At 43.5% G+C, this 15,876-nt stretch overlaps 1 protein-coding gene across 1 annotated transcript in view; it reads right to left on the bottom strand.

The window, feature by feature from the left end:
- LOC107291230 (EF-hand calcium-binding domain-containing protein 6) overlaps positions 1-15,876 on the bottom strand; it is a 129,413-nt gene that overhangs the window by 86,106 nt on the left and 27,431 nt on the right. Inside the window, exons 9-10 of the mRNA XM_029284903.1 lie at positions 10,008-10,156; positions 4,759-4,869 (exon numbers count right to left, since the gene is read on the bottom strand). Of these exons, the coding sequence (XP_029140736.1) occupies positions 4,759-4,869; positions 10,008-10,156 (260 nt within the window). The remainder of the gene's footprint in view (positions 1-4,758; positions 4,870-10,007; positions 10,157-15,876) is intronic.

Genomic DNA, 15,876 nt, shown 5'->3' with positions numbered 1-15,876 from the left:
ATTGAACAGAAGGGGAGAGAGGACCGACCCCTGCGGCACCCCACAAGTTAGGGGCCTAGGAGTCGACCTCTGTCCCCCTGCCAATACAGACTGCGTATGGTCGGTGAGGAAGGAGGAGAACCACCGCATAACGGTGCCTCCCACTCCTAGCCCACCGAGACGCCGCAGCATGATATCGTGGTCTACGGTATCAAAAGCCACTGAGAGGTCCAAAAGAACAAGGACAGAGGAATATCCCCTGTCCCGGGCCCTCCAGAGATCATTGACCAACGCGACCAATGCCGTTTCCGTGCTGTGCCCCGGCCTGAAGCCCGACTTTTAACCTACAAGTTTCTAATAGTGGACCTTCAAAACTCACTGCAGCAAAGGAGTCTAAGAGCAAAATAAAGAAAAGATATGTTCCACATTAACGCTTGGATCTTTTCAGATATCACATTTTAGATTAATGTCCAAGATGTTTGAAGAATATTTCTCTATATAGAATGTGAACATGGCAATCGGTAGCACCCATGTGTATTATTCATGAAGCTGGAATTGCTATTATGTTTATATTATTTTATTATGAAATTTATTTGCCACTCATCTCATTTCAAAGAGACCCTGGTTGGCTTACAGCATTAAATGTATTAAAATCATAAAAGATAAATAGTTCTAAAACAATAAAAATGGAAATTACAATCAAAAATAGAATGATAGTAAAAAAGATGTGAAGGGAGGGAGCAGAATGAGCTGGGTCTCTGTGTGTGTGTGAAATTGTTTCTTAATTCATCAGCCATCTCCAGTGTGATGCTCTCCCACTAGGGCCCCAATCCATCTGACAGACCCAGATCTTCCGGCCCTCACAGAAGGTCAGGAGGGTGGGAGCAATCTCATCTCGGGGGCAAGATGTTCCAAAAGGCAGGAGCCACAGAAAAGTAAGCCTTTCTCCTGGAGTCAGCCAGCCAGAATTCCTTGACTGATAGGCCCTGATAGCATGCCTCCTCTGCCAGCACAGGTGGGGTAGGGCAGTGGTGGCGAACCTATGGCACGCGTGCCAGAGGCGGCACTCAGAGATCTCTATGTGGGCACATGCACCATGCCCCAGAGATGGCAACTGTCCCTCTTCAACCAGCCGCCCGCTAACTCGCCGAGGTCCTACGTGGTCGGATGCATCCCAGCATGGCTGGTTTCCCTCCCCCCGTCCCATCCCTCCTGGCCTCGCATGCTCTCCTTTTCCCAGGCACGACCCACTGCATCGCCTCCTCAGCTGTCGGCTGGCCGTCCAGCTCAGAGGCGGCTTCTCTGAAATGCTGGCGGTGGACTGCGGAGCCCCAGAGTGCGCCGCTTGAGGGGCCCTCATGCGCTCACTGGCCTCTATGTGCGGGGGGGGGGCGATGATGTCACGCAGCAGCCGTCCCGGCCCCTGCCTCGCCTTGCCCTGCAACAATGGCACACCCACCCTATCTCATCTTGCTTTGCTTCACCCCACAGGACAAGCCTCCTGCCCACTGCCCCACCTGACAGAGACCCCCTGGATCTCCCCCAACCCTGCCCGGCCCCCACAGGCATCCTCCCCATGAGCAACATTGAGGTGACCACCCCACCTTGGCCACATCCAACTACTCTGCCATGACCACAGCCACGCCCATCCAGTGGGCCATGCCCACCTGGCACCCGGCAATAAATAAGTGGGTTTTGGGTTGCAGTTTGGGCACTCGGTCTCTAAAAGGTTCACCATCACTGGGGTAGGGCCAGTCCCAGTGTGATAAGACGGTTCTTCACATATCCAGGACCCTCATTGCAGTCCAGACATGAGATGACCAGGGCTTGAACGACTGAGGTCAGGGGCTCCAGATCCAGGAAGGGCCACAACTGACACACAACATGATATGAAGTTGTGCAAAGGTTCTCCTAGCTGTGACTCGTGACTACCACCTGCAGGAGTCGGGAGTCCAGAACCATCAAGTTGCAGACTGGGTCTGTCTTGGTTAGTGCAACCTCATCCAGAATTAAGTTAGTTAAAGTCCCGGATCTTGAAGTTCCATGCACCCAAAGCCATTCAGTCTTGCCAGGGTTCAGCTGAAGCCTGTTGTCCCCATCCAGACCCACACAGCCTTCGGACACCACAAGCAACAGCATCACTTGGATCATCAGAAGTGTAGATATAAAAGAGAGTATCATCAATATACTGATAATATCTCAACTTCTGAGGGTGAATGATCTCACCCAGTGGCTTCATTTAAGAAGGAGTGGAGAAAATACCAAGTCCTGCAGCACGCTACAATGAAACAGCCATGGGCTGTACTTCTCACTCCCTATCAACACCAATTATGACTGGTCTTGGAGAAAGAAGTCAAACTAGAACAAAATTGCACTGCTCAGTTCCAAACCTCCAGCCAACCCAAAAGGATACCATGGTCAATGGTATCAAAGGCTGTTGAGAGATCAAGAAGAACAAGGATGGTTGTATTACCACCATCCCCCTCTCACTAGAGATCTTTGACAAGTCCAACCAATGCATTTTCTGTCCCATAACAGGGAATCATGACTGGAAGGGATCCAAATAATCTGTTTTATCCAGGACCTTCTGAAACTGCCAAGCAAACACCTTTTCTACAACCTTCCCTAAGAAGGGAAGAAGGGAAACTGGATGAAAGTTGTCCAGGTAAGTGGGATCAAGTGATGGTTTCTTTAAGGAGGGGACAAACCATGGCCCCGGGAACATCCCTTCTCACAGTGGGAAAATTATCACTGCTTGAACCCACCTGCTAGTCACCATCCTGGAGGCTTTCACCAACCAGGTGTGATAAGGAACTAATTGACAGGCAGTCATACTGACAGCATCGGAGACTCTGTCCACTTCATTGGGTCTAACAAGATCAAACTGATCACCTGGCAAGACCTTTCCCCGAGCATCTCACATGGCTTCCAACTGGGAATGAATCCAAGCTACTTTATCTATCAGATGTTCAACAAATTCCTTTGCACAGCCCTGAAGATGAACAAGTTCCCTTGTTCCAGAAGGGACCAGGGTAATCTGAAACAGGGCTAATGAGCAACACTCTGCAGATGCAATAAGGGCGGAGAAATAATGCTCTTTTGCCATTCTTACTACCATAAGATAGGCCTTAATAGGTTGTGTCCAGTCAGAGACATTCTTTGTTTTCCTCCAACAGCACTCTAGATGTCTCTTAACTCTTTTTAGGACCCACAACTCTTTCATGAACTACAGGGAGAGTCAGGAGTGATGGGTTAAGAGAGGCCACAAAGACATGATCCTGTCCAGAGCCCGGGCTACCCTTGGATTCCAGGGCGTTATCAAGGCTGCAGCAGGGTTATGCAGCAAAACCTCTGGGATATCCTGCAGTTCTCTCTGGAATCAATCAGGTCCATCAGTCGTTGGGGTTAAGCCATTTGAATAGGCCTGGCCTCCCTGCGGAGGGGGGAGTGGCATAAGAGAATCTCATGGACACCAGGGTGTGATCTGACCTTGTCAGGGGCTCACATTGCCATTGCTCCAACAAGAATATTGCATCTGGTGTGTGACCAACACTTGATTTGGGCCCAAGGTGATCTGGGATATGCCCATGGCCACCATGGTGACTGTGAAGTCTTGCACTGCTTCGGAGGGCACACTCAAAGATGGCAAGTTAGAGTCCCCTAAAATCATACGTCTGGGAAACTCTACTACCAGCCCCAAGATAGCCTCCAGCAGGTCAGGCAGGGAGGATGGTACAGTAGCAACATTCCCAACTGATTCCATGAGCCCAGCTTCAGAAATAGAGTCTCATAACCTGAAACGTGGAAGCAAGGCAACCGAGTGCTACAAGAGATTCTTGGATGTCCATTGCCACCCCACCTCTCCTACCCTGGGGTCTTGGCTGGGAACATCTCCAAGAGGGGAACCTCCCTTCTGGCATCATGGAGGCCTCAGTGATGTATGCCAGATTGGCCCCTCCTTCTCAATAATATCTTGAATAATAAGAACCTTATTATTGACCGATCTGGCATTCACCAGCAGCAAGCGAATCTCAAACTCTCTGAGGATATGCTGCCCACAAACTGGGAATGAGCTGGGAGACTGAAACAAACCACTGATACTACATATCGAGAGCATCTTTCCTTATAATGGCCTGCCCTCTATTTATACTCTTGACCCATCTGAATTTGCTACCATACAAGATGTGAAACATAGAATTATGGAATCATAGGGCTGGAAGGGAGCTTGGAAGTCCACCTGCCCTGTCTAGGACTTCCAATTTTTGCTTGAAAGCCACCCAACTCTAAGCTGCAGACTTAGGTCCACTGTTTCATGGCTTTCATAGTCAGGAAATTTCTCCTTATTTTGAATCTGAATCTCCCTCTGAAAAGCTGTGACCCGCTGTTGTTGTTTTTTCTAACTCTCAAGTGCTCTGGAAAATAAACCATACCCTCTCTCATGTGACGTCCCTTTATGTAGTGGAACACTGTTATCATGACTCCCTTTAGCCATCTCTTCTTTAGGCTAAACCATTATTTCTCAATCTTAGTGACTCTAAGATATGTGAACTTCAATTCCCAGAATTCAGTTCTTGGGAGTTTGTCCACGCATCATAGAGTCACCAAGATTGAGAAACATTAGGCTAAATATTTTCTACTTTCTTTAACTCCTTTTCATAAAATTAGACCCCGCCATCTTTGTTGCTCTTCTCTGTATATGTGAGGGTAAAAACTGGCACAGAGTATCGTTACAGGAATCATGGAGATAAATGGAATCTATAAGTGGAATTTCTCTCCTACCTGTGATGTTTTCTTTTAGAAGTTGCTTGGCTGCTATCAAACAGCAAAGGATCTTGGAATTTACTTAGAAACTTCTCCCAAGCCATACTTTTGGATAGTTTTATTCCAAATCTGAAAAACGAAACATTTATATTTTTAGTACTATGGCTTTCTTATACATCTGGCGTATTAAGCAGTACAACTAAGACCATTTCTCTGAGCTCAGAAGAGGAAATCTTGGAGCAGTTGGTTTGGTTCACCAAGAAAAATATATTATATTTTTATATATTTTTCTTCTCTACATATCTCCCATCAAATACAAAACACTATAGATTCTGAACTGTTAGTATCTGGTGAAGAGGACAAATCTCCAAATATACACTATTTTATGGATTTAGTCTTACAGTTCAACAGTTTCCAGCAATGGAATTAGAACAATAATAACTTTACACAATAATCAATATTATCCTTAGGAATATACACATAATTTCAGGCCATTCTACAATGGAACATATTCGGAATGGATTGTGAACAATTCAAAGTTTTACAATATCAAACATCTAGCAGCAGAAGCAGCCATAAAATGTTGGCACATAAATATTTTATTAATACAATAAAATGACAAAATAGTTTCTTACCATTTCATACAAAACGGGGAAAAAAAATATTTTAACGCAGGCGCCAACATCTTTCACATTCCTAGAGTTTGTTTTAAATCTTTAATGAATCTTTAATCTAAAGAAAGCCACTTGTACGTTTCATTTCTGCATCACATCTTTGTCACTGTATTCACGATGCTGCAGCTTTAACATTAGCATATCAGTGGAGTATCACCTTAATAGATGTGGCAGCTCAAAACATGGACTTCCCTGTTTATAGCCTTATTAGAATGGCATTGCCCTTCCTCTTACTGAAAAGGTTGAGAATCATTGCATACATAAATGCCTTAGGCCAGCGGTTCTCAACCTATGGGTCGCGACCCCATTTGGGGTCGATCGACCATTTCACGGGGGTCGCCAAGCAAGGATGTCCGCCATTTTTTCCCCTTTTCCAGTGGGCTGGGCCAGCTGGTGGTCGGCCTGCTCCGTCTCTGCCGCTTGCCAGCTTCGCCTCAGCCGGCGCAGGGGGCGGAACCACTCATGCACGGTGCTCCCGGGCAGGGAAAGTCCTCGACTTATAACCGGTTGGGTAGTCCTCGACTTACGACCGGTTTAGTCCTTGACTTATGACCGATTTAGTCCTCGACTTACGACCGGTTGGGGGTCGCGGCATTAAAAAGGTTGAGAACCACTGCCTTAGGGGTAGGCAACCTCGGCTCTTTTATGACTCACGGACTTCAACTCCCAGAATTCCTGAGTCAGCATAGCTGACTCAGGAATTCTGGGAGTTGAAGTCCGTGAGTCATAAAAGAGCCGAGGTTGCCTACCCCGGGGCCCTAGGAGAAAGATTCCTTCTAGAAAGTTTTAAGCAATGACTATCACAATTATGTGCTTACATCTAACTTTTTTAAAAATGAAGTGATAGCAATGCAGCCATAGTATTTTCGGTAGTGCAATAATTGATGATTTACTACAGATGGCTGGAAATTAGTTGAAGACATTTATGATTTATTTGGTAAATACACAACACAGTGAAATCAAGGCAAATCTTGAGTCTTTCTCCTTGTGCACTATATTAACAGTGAGTTTTTTTTTTCCAGCTTTAAGGAGCTAAAGGATGAGATGTGCTCTGATGTTGGTATACAGTTTTCCTTTGCTGAGACTATTCTTTATTTCATTTTCTTTCTTATTTCTTTATCACATTTGAAATCTGCCAACACAAGTGACTCTGAGCAGCATTCATATTAAAAATGTAAAAAGTCAAACAGCAATGAAAACCACAACAAAGAGAAAAGATGACGCAACAGAGGAACAGCAAACACTCAAATAAGGCAACCAACACACCATAAGTTTATACCATATCTTAGGCCAGGGGTAGGCAACCTTGGCTCTTTTATGATTCGTGGACTTCAACTCCCAGAATTCCTAAGCCAGCCATGCTGAGGGGAAAGGGAGAGGTTTCCAAGCTGAGCCACGCTGGCTCAGGAATTCTGGGAGTTGAAGTCCACGAGTCATAAAAGAGCCAAGGTTGCCTACCCCTGTCTTAGGCCAAGAGTCAGGGTGAAGAGTCAAGGTGAAGAGTCAGGGCTTGAAGACTAGTCTATAAGAGAGCAGGGTTATGACTGTTTGCATCACAGAGGTATGGGGGATACTATGACAAGAGGCTGGTGCCATGACAGAGAAGACTCACAACCCAAGTCTTATCAGATGGCATGCTTGAACAATGGGACCCAAACCATGCCAACTCTTTTAGATCTTACAGAAAAGCAAATAACATGAGAGAAAGAATGCCTTTAAATGACAAGTCCTCTGCCATGTAGGGCTTCATCAATTGCAACCAGGCCCTTGAGTTGCACTCAGAAGCCTGAATCAGTGCACTCAATTAGTAGAGGCTACATCAATATATGGTGGCATGCCCATATCTGCTTGTTCTGCTTTATTCTGGATCAGCTGACGCTTCCACGTAGTTTTTCAGAACAGTCCCAAGTAGAGGGCACTGCAGAAATCCAAAGGGTGGCTAAGGCGTGAGGTATTATGAATAGGGCCCTGCAATCCAGGGATGAATGGAATTGGTGGGCAAAATGGATTTGTGCAAAGAACTTCATGAACACAGGTACTGAGTTGTTCATCGTTTCCATCTGGGGAAACTAAACAATGGAAAATTCTCAGGAGCAGAAAGTTCAAGAGCAACTCAGCCTTGACATGGTTGCGCTTGAGCCTGACCATCTCACACAGAACCTCACAGATTCCAGGTACTGGGACAGGGCTTTCACATCATCATCACTTGCTTAACCAGTGGTCGACATATACCAGTGGTGGCGAACCTATGGCACGCGTGCCAGAGGCAACACTCGGAGCCCTCTCTATGGGCACACACACCGTTGCCCCAGCCCCGCCTCCTCCCAGGGCCCCCTCCTCACCAGCAGCCCCCTGGAGGAGAGTAGCCAGTGCGGCCAAGGACATGGTTGCCGGGCAGCGGGGACAAGACTCTGCCCTTGCGCCACATTGCACGCAGATGATGGTGCGGAGCACAGGTGAAGGGCTTGGCTGCCATGGCGCTGCTGGGCTGCCTGGGTGATCTGTGGTGGGCCGTGAAGGTGGTGGGTGGCCCAGCGGGCATGGCGGAGTGGGGACAGTGGTGTGGGGGGGCAGTTTTTGGGCACTCAGTCTCTAAAAGGTTCACCATCACTGACATATACAAATAGAGATGATTAGTGTTTTCGTTCATTGATCTCATCTACATCTTATCCAGTGGTCTGCTTATAAAGATTAAACATGGTGTGTGTGAACATCAACGCTGGTAACAAATCAGAGGTTTAGGGTCGAATCTCTCTCCCTCCCCCCCCCAAAAAAATATCTACAGTAACTGGAACCAACCAAGAGGAAGGCAGAAAACTGCAGTAACATGATGCCTCCCAGCCTCAAATCCCCTAATTCAGGGATGTCAAACTGGCGGCCCACGGGCCAGATGCACCACACACAGGCCACGCCCACCACCGCTCCCCAAAGGCAAAAAACATTGCACCACGTCACGATACATCACCTGACGTGATCAAGTTTGACACCCGTGCCCTAATTAATCCAAATGGATATATCTATCCCAGTCTGCCAAATGTCATCAAAAGGCACATCCAATGCTTTCTCTTTACTATATCCAAGCCTGAAATCTAATTGAAAAGGATCCAGATATTCAGAGCTTTCTGAATTTGCAGCCAAACCACCACCTCAATAACCTTGGAAGAAAACCATTTCTACCCCTATTCTTCCCAAACAAAGCGCCAAAAAGCTAATTCTTTATTTTTTTTATTTTTTTTCTTGTACATTCTTATTAGATAAGTGATTTAAAATTCATTTCACACCCTTCATGTAAATAAGTCAACGGAGCTCTTTTTTTCTGAAGAGCAGAAATGAATAACGTGAATAGTTTATAAAAGATCCAAAATAGCACTGGGTCGCCACACCTTACAAAACGTAGAAGCAAATGTTTCAAATTAGCTTTCTGTAAAATGTTTAATAATTCTCACATTATAAATTTCAAAACATTTCTTCCAGATAGGAAGCTAGAAAAAGAGCTATGGAGCTTTGTTTCTGTATGCTCTGTGCCTCTGAAAAGTGGAAAGGTTCAAGACTACTTTCAACGGAGGAATGATGGTGGGCATGATGGAGCTTGCAGATATGGCTAAATTAATTTCCTAAATCAGAGAAAAGACAATATCTATATTTATGGTTGACTGGAAACCCCTTATAGACATTTTGCATGTAACAGAAAAAAATGCACTTAAGACTTGTGGTTTTGATAATTAGGGCAAAAAATGATAGTAGAAAAAAAAAACATGCAGTAAGAGATAACTTTGTAATTATACTTGTATTTGCTGCAGACAAAATCAGAAGCTTCTATTTCTTTTTATTCTTTCTCCCTGGACTTGTCTTTTTTCTTTTTTCCTTGTCTCTTTCTGTTTTTGTTCTCTCCATTTTGTATTACCCTATGTTAGTGTTTTATGTTCTCTAACGCTTTTAATAAAATTTATTAAATAAAGAAGTTTCAAAGCATTATTTTGAAAATAAAAAATAGAGTGGGGCATGCTTTGAAAACAGTCTGAAGAAATTCTCCCTCCCATTGATTAAAGTGTATGTGGTTTTTTTCAGGAGTCTGAAAAACTTGTAGCTATTTTAAACGTGCCTCCTTACAGCAATGGTATCTTTTTTTCAGGTCCACACAAAAGATTGAAAGCTTTTGCTTAGCAATAGAAAGCTTCAAAGCACCTCTTTCAAATCCTTTCCAAAGCATTCACTGTCCTATTTTCTATGTGTCTCCTTAGAAGTAAGCTCTATTGATTTGCTTCAGATAATAAACACAGCAATCATTTCCCATTAGATGACTATCCATTTTCTTCAACAAACACCTACCAGTTCAATGCAGAATGATTTATCAAAATTGTATGGAGCCTCTACATTCTAGCTCGGAATGAGATAATGAATGTTTATATATTATAAATTATCACGCTAGAGGCAAACCCAAATACCACAATAGTACCATAAATTGGTCAAACAGAGCAAAATATGACTTGTGTCCCTAAGCTGAATATGCTGTACTATGAATACAACTTTCAGGAGGGTAATAAATTCATATTGGGTTGGCTTGGTTTGAAAGAAAAATAGCAGATGACTTACCTATTCATTAATTCTTGGAAGACATCTTGCTGTATTGGAAATATAAATGTGCTAAGAACTGATCTTAAATATTCCAAAGAAACAAATCCACTTCGACCAACATCGTATGCTCTGAAGGCCTTTACAACATCCTCATAGGCTGAACGCAACTGTAAAGAATAGATTTATAACAGTTTTACTCATAAAATATTGAGCTGAAGACATATTGCTGCTATTATAACAATTCCTTCCAAGGCTCAGAAATTCCCAACTACTGAATGATTGCTATGCAGGGCAGAGCACTCAATATTTCCTTGATAACCTCCATAGGTGTAGTCACCACCAAGAAATTGTGGTTGGTGTTTTGATTCTTTTTGGTAACAAAGATGTGTTTGTAAAAATAGGCAGGGCAAAAACTAGCATTTCCCAGAAAAGAACCATTTAGTTTCAAGGCTACCAAGTGTTTTGTAAAATATCCTAAAGGTGAACACAGAACATGGAATCAGACAGCTGAAAGGTACCACAGAGTTCTTCTAGTCCAGCTGCCTCCTCAAGGAGGACACCTTATATTACTCCAGTCAAATACGGTAGTAGTCCAGTCTTTTCTTGAAAATCTCCAGTGATGGAGCACCCAAAACTCTGGGAGGCAAGCTGTTCCATTGATTAACTGTTCTCACTGTCAGGAGATTTCTCCTTTCTTCTAGGTTGGATCTCTCTTTAACAAATTTCCATCCATGATTTCTTCTCCTGCCTCAGATTGTTTGGAGAATAAGTTGATCCCCTCTTCTTTATCACTGCCCCACAAGAACTGGAAAACAGCTATCATGTCCCTCAAATCATTCTCTCCGATAAGAATAGACATAGATAGTTCCCTTAACTGTTCATCATACAGTTTAGCTTCCAGGTCCCTTATTGTCTTTGTTGCTCTTCTCTGCACACTTTCTAGGGTCTCAGCATCTTTTTTGTATCATGATGACCAGACCTGGACACAGTATTTCAAGTGGGGCCGCCCTGGTGCAGTATAAAGCTATATTAAGGTCCCTTCCAACTTTATTATTATTATTATTATTATTATTATTATTATTATTATTATTATTATTATTATTATTATTATTATTATTATTATTAGATGCTACCCCTCTATTGATACAATCTGGACTGCTGTGGTTTTTTAGCAATTGCAGCATATCACTGGCTCATAACACATACCACTTCACAGTGCTTTACAGCTCTCTCTAAGCGGTTTACAGAGTCAGCTTATTGCCCCCCAAAATCTGGCTCCTCATTTTATTGACCTCAGAAGGAGGGAAGGCTGAGTCAACCTTGAGCCAGTCAGAATTGAACTTCTGACAGTGAGCAGTGAGTTAGCTTGCAATATGGCATTCTAACCACTGCACCATCACAGCTCTTACTCATACTTGACTTGTCCACTAAAACGTCTAGCTAACACTGTTGAGCCAGATACCACCTGTTCTATACCAATGCATTTGGTTTCTCCTGCCCAAATAAAGGACCTTACTTTTCTCACCACTGAACTGTGTCTTGTTGGATAGGGCACAATGCTCAAGTCTCTCAAGGTCCTTCTGAATCTTGAGTATCTTCCAAAGTGTTAAGAATTCCTTCCAGCTTGGTGTCATCTGCAAATTTGATGAGTTTCCCTTCTATCTCCTCATCTAGATCATTTATAAAATGTTGAAGAGTACTAGATCTAAGGCAAAACATTGAGGTACCCCACTGCAGGCTTCCCGCCATGTAGATGTAGTTCCATTGTCTACTTTGTCAAATGCCTTGCTGAAGTCCAAATATACTATGTCCACAGTATTAATAATAATAATAATAATAATAATAATAATAATAATAATAATAATAATAATAATAATAATAATAATAAAAAGTTGGAAGGGACCTTGGAGGTCATCGAGTCCAACCCCCTGCTCAGGCAGGAAACCCTATACCATTTCAGACAAATGGCTGTCCAGTGTCTTCTTAAAAACTTCCAGTTTTGGAGCATTCACCACTTCTGGAGGCAGGTTGTTCCACTGGTTAATTGTTCTAACTGTCAGGAAGTTTCTCCTTAGTTCTAGGTTGCTTCTCTCCTTGATTAGTTTCCTCCGTTGCTTCTTGTCCTGCCTTCAGGCGCCTTGGAGAATAGCTTGACTCCCTCTTCTTTGTGGCAGCCCCTGAGATATTGGAAGACTGCTATCATGTCTCCCCTCGTCCTTCTCTTCATTAAATTAGACATACCCAATTCCAGCAGCCTTTCCTTATATGCTTTGGCCTCCAGTCCCCTGATCATCTTTGTTGCTCTTCTCTGTACTTGATCCACTAATTTAGTCACTTTATCAAAGAAGACAATAAGTTTTATTTGGCATGACCTGTTTTTAACAAACCCATGCTGGCTTCCAACAATCACCTCGTGCTCACAAATCCGCATGATTATCTATTCCAGGATTTTTTACCTGTATACCTGTTCTATCTCCCTTGGCGTTGCTTTTGATAAGTTGAGCTTTTTCTTCCTTTTGCATAAAAACAAATGCAAAGAAGGAATTAAGTAGTTCTCCCAGCTGCCTGTCACTTTTTTGCCATTTTCTCCCATTAGTGGATCTATCATTGCTTTGACTTTTTTTGTTCCTTACATATTGAAAGAATTTTTGTTATTATTATTGTTGTCATTAGTTGCCAGTTTTAGCTCATTCTGGGAATTAGCTTTCCTGACTCCATCCTTGTTGATTTGAGCTATTTGTTGGTATTCTGTTTTAGTTATCTGCTCCTCTTTCCATTTCTTATAATTGATCTTTTTGTCCCTCAGATTGTGAGGGAGCTATTTGTGCAACCATGCTAGTTTCCTTTGGTATCTTTTGTTTTTCTTTTTCTGTTGTATTGTTTTTGCTTGGGCTTTTATTTTCTCTTTTTCGGGAGGAAGTGGGAGGAAGATTCCTCAGATTGAAACCCCTAAGAGCATAATAGACATCTTTGTACTAGCAATGCAGTTGTTGGGTGTGGCATCACTCTTGAGTAGAGTGAAATGAAGTGTGGTGAATTTCTGAAAACTCCAGCTGAGGAAGTAAGCTGCCAAGTATCACTCAACTCTAATGGACTGCTGAATTCAGGCTGGGAAGCAGACAGCTTAATTGCTTGATTACTCCCATCACTACAGTACAACAATAATTGTATGATTCAAGGTAGTTCAGACATTTGGATAAGTACATTCATTTTATGGGACTCCAAAGAGCTGCCTTTGGGGATTCAAGCAAGCAAGATACTACTAATCATGAAGTCCACTGATAGGGTCACGCTTGATGGAGGAGAAGGATGCTTGGTCTGGACTAGAAAGGCTTAATTGACCAATTCAAAAATTGTCTGCCTGATGAAATATGAGGTGACGGCATGCAGAAAGGCACCCCAGCTATGATAGCATCAGGAATCCAGGTCTGCTTGGGCACTGATAGAAGAGTGGGTAGAAAGAGAAAGCTCACCTCTTCCCCCCCCCCCCAGATATCAGAAACTTTGGAAGTTGCCATTATACAATCAAGAACTAATAAGCTCTGCTATCTGCACCATCACGTGTACAACTTGCCATTATGGCATCCTTTTTCAATGCAATGCTGTGTAGTCTGGAGCATTGATTCTCAGGGTAGAGAATCTGGTCACAATACAACAAAGATGTTGAGAATCTGGAAAATGTGCAGAGAACAGCAACAAAGATGATAAAGAGCTTGGAGACGAAATGGTATGATGAACAGTTGAGGGAGTTAGGTATGTCTAGCCCAGTGGTGGCAAACCTATGGCATGTGTGCCAGAGGTGGCACTCGGAGCCCTCTCTGTGGGCACGTGTGCCTCAATCTTTGGCTACGTTTTCGCAGGAAAAAGACATTTCTCAAGCCCCTTCCTAGCCAAAACAAGCCTCCGGAGCAAGCACGCTGTTTTCAGCTTTGAATTATATCAAATCTGACATCAGAAACAGACTAACAGATGACCTGAGTGCTGCATGTGTTGCTCTCAAACTTACAAGGTATAAGCCAAGGTTAGACAAATTATCAGCATGCATACAACAGCAAAAATCACATTAATTGTTCAAAAGCATGCCAAATGCAAACTTTTACCTTTCAGTAAAAAGTTGTTTGTATCAATGAAAGCTTTGTCATTGTGTTTTTCTTTTAAGACAAAAGGTATTAATGTATGAGTTGTTTTTTCTAAACTAAAACCTCAGTATTCAGATTAAATTGCCATGTTGGCACTTTGTGATACATAAGTGGGTTTTGGGTTGCAGTTTGGGCACTCGGTCTCTAAAAGGTTCACCATCACTGGTCTAGCCTATCAAGAAGAAGGATTAGGGAGGGACATGATAACTGTTTTCCAGTACTTGAGGGGTTTTCACAAAGAAACGGGGACTTATTGACTTATTCTGTAAGGCACAACAAGAAGTAATGGGTAGAAGCTTGCTAAAGAGAGATCCAACCAAAAAGAAGAAATTTTCTAACACTGAGAACTATTAACCAATGGAATAGCTTGCCACTTGGATTGTGAGTGTTCCATTACTGGAGGTTTTCAAAAACAGACTGGACAACCATTTGACTGGACTTATAAGACTCCTATCTTGAGCAGGGATTGGACTAGAAGATCTCCGAGCTCTTTTCCAGCCATAAGATTTAATGATGTTATGAGAATATTCCAAGGCATGCTTTGCAAATCACGGAATACCCCAAAGGAAAAACATATTTTGAAGAGTCAGATACATGACTGCATCATGTACAGTAACAGGAGTGGAACATATTTCAGGTATGGCCGGAGTATGGGAAAATGCAGGCTCTTCTCTAATGAATTTAGATAGAAATCATTTCTCTAAAGGAAGAACTGAATTATTGCCCTAGGCAGGAAATGCAGGATTATTGGCAACTGCCATGGCTTTCCTATAAGAAATATTAATCATTTCATGACAGTATTCAGAATTCTTTGGAAGAGAGTCAGCCTTCCTTGATAAACCAGACAGAAAACATGATAAGATAAGATAAGATGATAAGATAAGATAAGATAAGATAAGATAAGATAAGATAAGATAAGATAAGATAAGATAAGATAAGATAACCTTTATTGTCATTTTTTTACTGTGGGCACAATGGCACACATCAAAAATGAAATTTAGTTGCCCGCTCTCAAAGTGAAACATATACTGTACATGACACACACCTAAACATACTATGAACAACATATGTATAGACCCACATCCCTATATATACGTAGCAAATAAATATTAAATACTGTCCATCTTGAATATATAACGGAAGGAGGAAGCTTGAGAGTTCACAAGGTTAATGCTGTATGGAATGAAACTATGGCTGAATCTGGATGTTCTGCTATGGATACCACCAGGGCTTTTTTTCTCAGAGAAAAGGTGGTGGAACTCACCTCCCTCCCCTGGCCACGCCCCCACCCAAACCTGGCCATGCCCTCATCAAACCCTTTGATGAGGCCACGCCCTCATCAAACCGACTCCTCAGAGGCAGTTGCCTATTCCGAACCTTAGCCTATTTCCCGCGCTTGGTGGGAAACCCCGCCCTCCTCTGCTCCAGTCCGCCTGCTGATTGGCACCCGAACGGCAGCATGTTGGCCAGCGTCCTCTTCTCCGCCTTCAGCTTTTGCTCTGAGAAGCCGCGCGCGTTTGGCTTTGAGGGCGCCGGCGTGAGAGCCTCTGAATTCTCTGCCGCTTCTTGCTCGGGCAGGGTCGCCTAGGAAACGGGCCAGGGGCGCGCCGACCGAGCCTCCCTATGGCCGCGGTTGTGAGCCAGGCAGGGGCAGAGAGCTGCGAGTGCGAGCGCGCCCCCCCAGATGTTGCGCCCGGTGCGGCCGGCCTGGAAAAAGGTGCCGGAACGCGGTTCCGCCGCGTTCCGGC

This window comes from Protobothrops mucrosquamatus, unplaced genomic scaffold (genome assembly GCF_001527695.2).
Source record: "Protobothrops mucrosquamatus isolate PMUCROS unplaced genomic scaffold, P.Mucros_1.0 scaffold1087, whole genome shotgun sequence".
NCBI classification, from domain to species: Eukaryota; Metazoa; Chordata; class Lepidosauria; order Squamata; family Viperidae; genus Protobothrops; species Protobothrops mucrosquamatus.
This window is presented reverse-complemented; position numbering and strand designations above follow the sequence as displayed.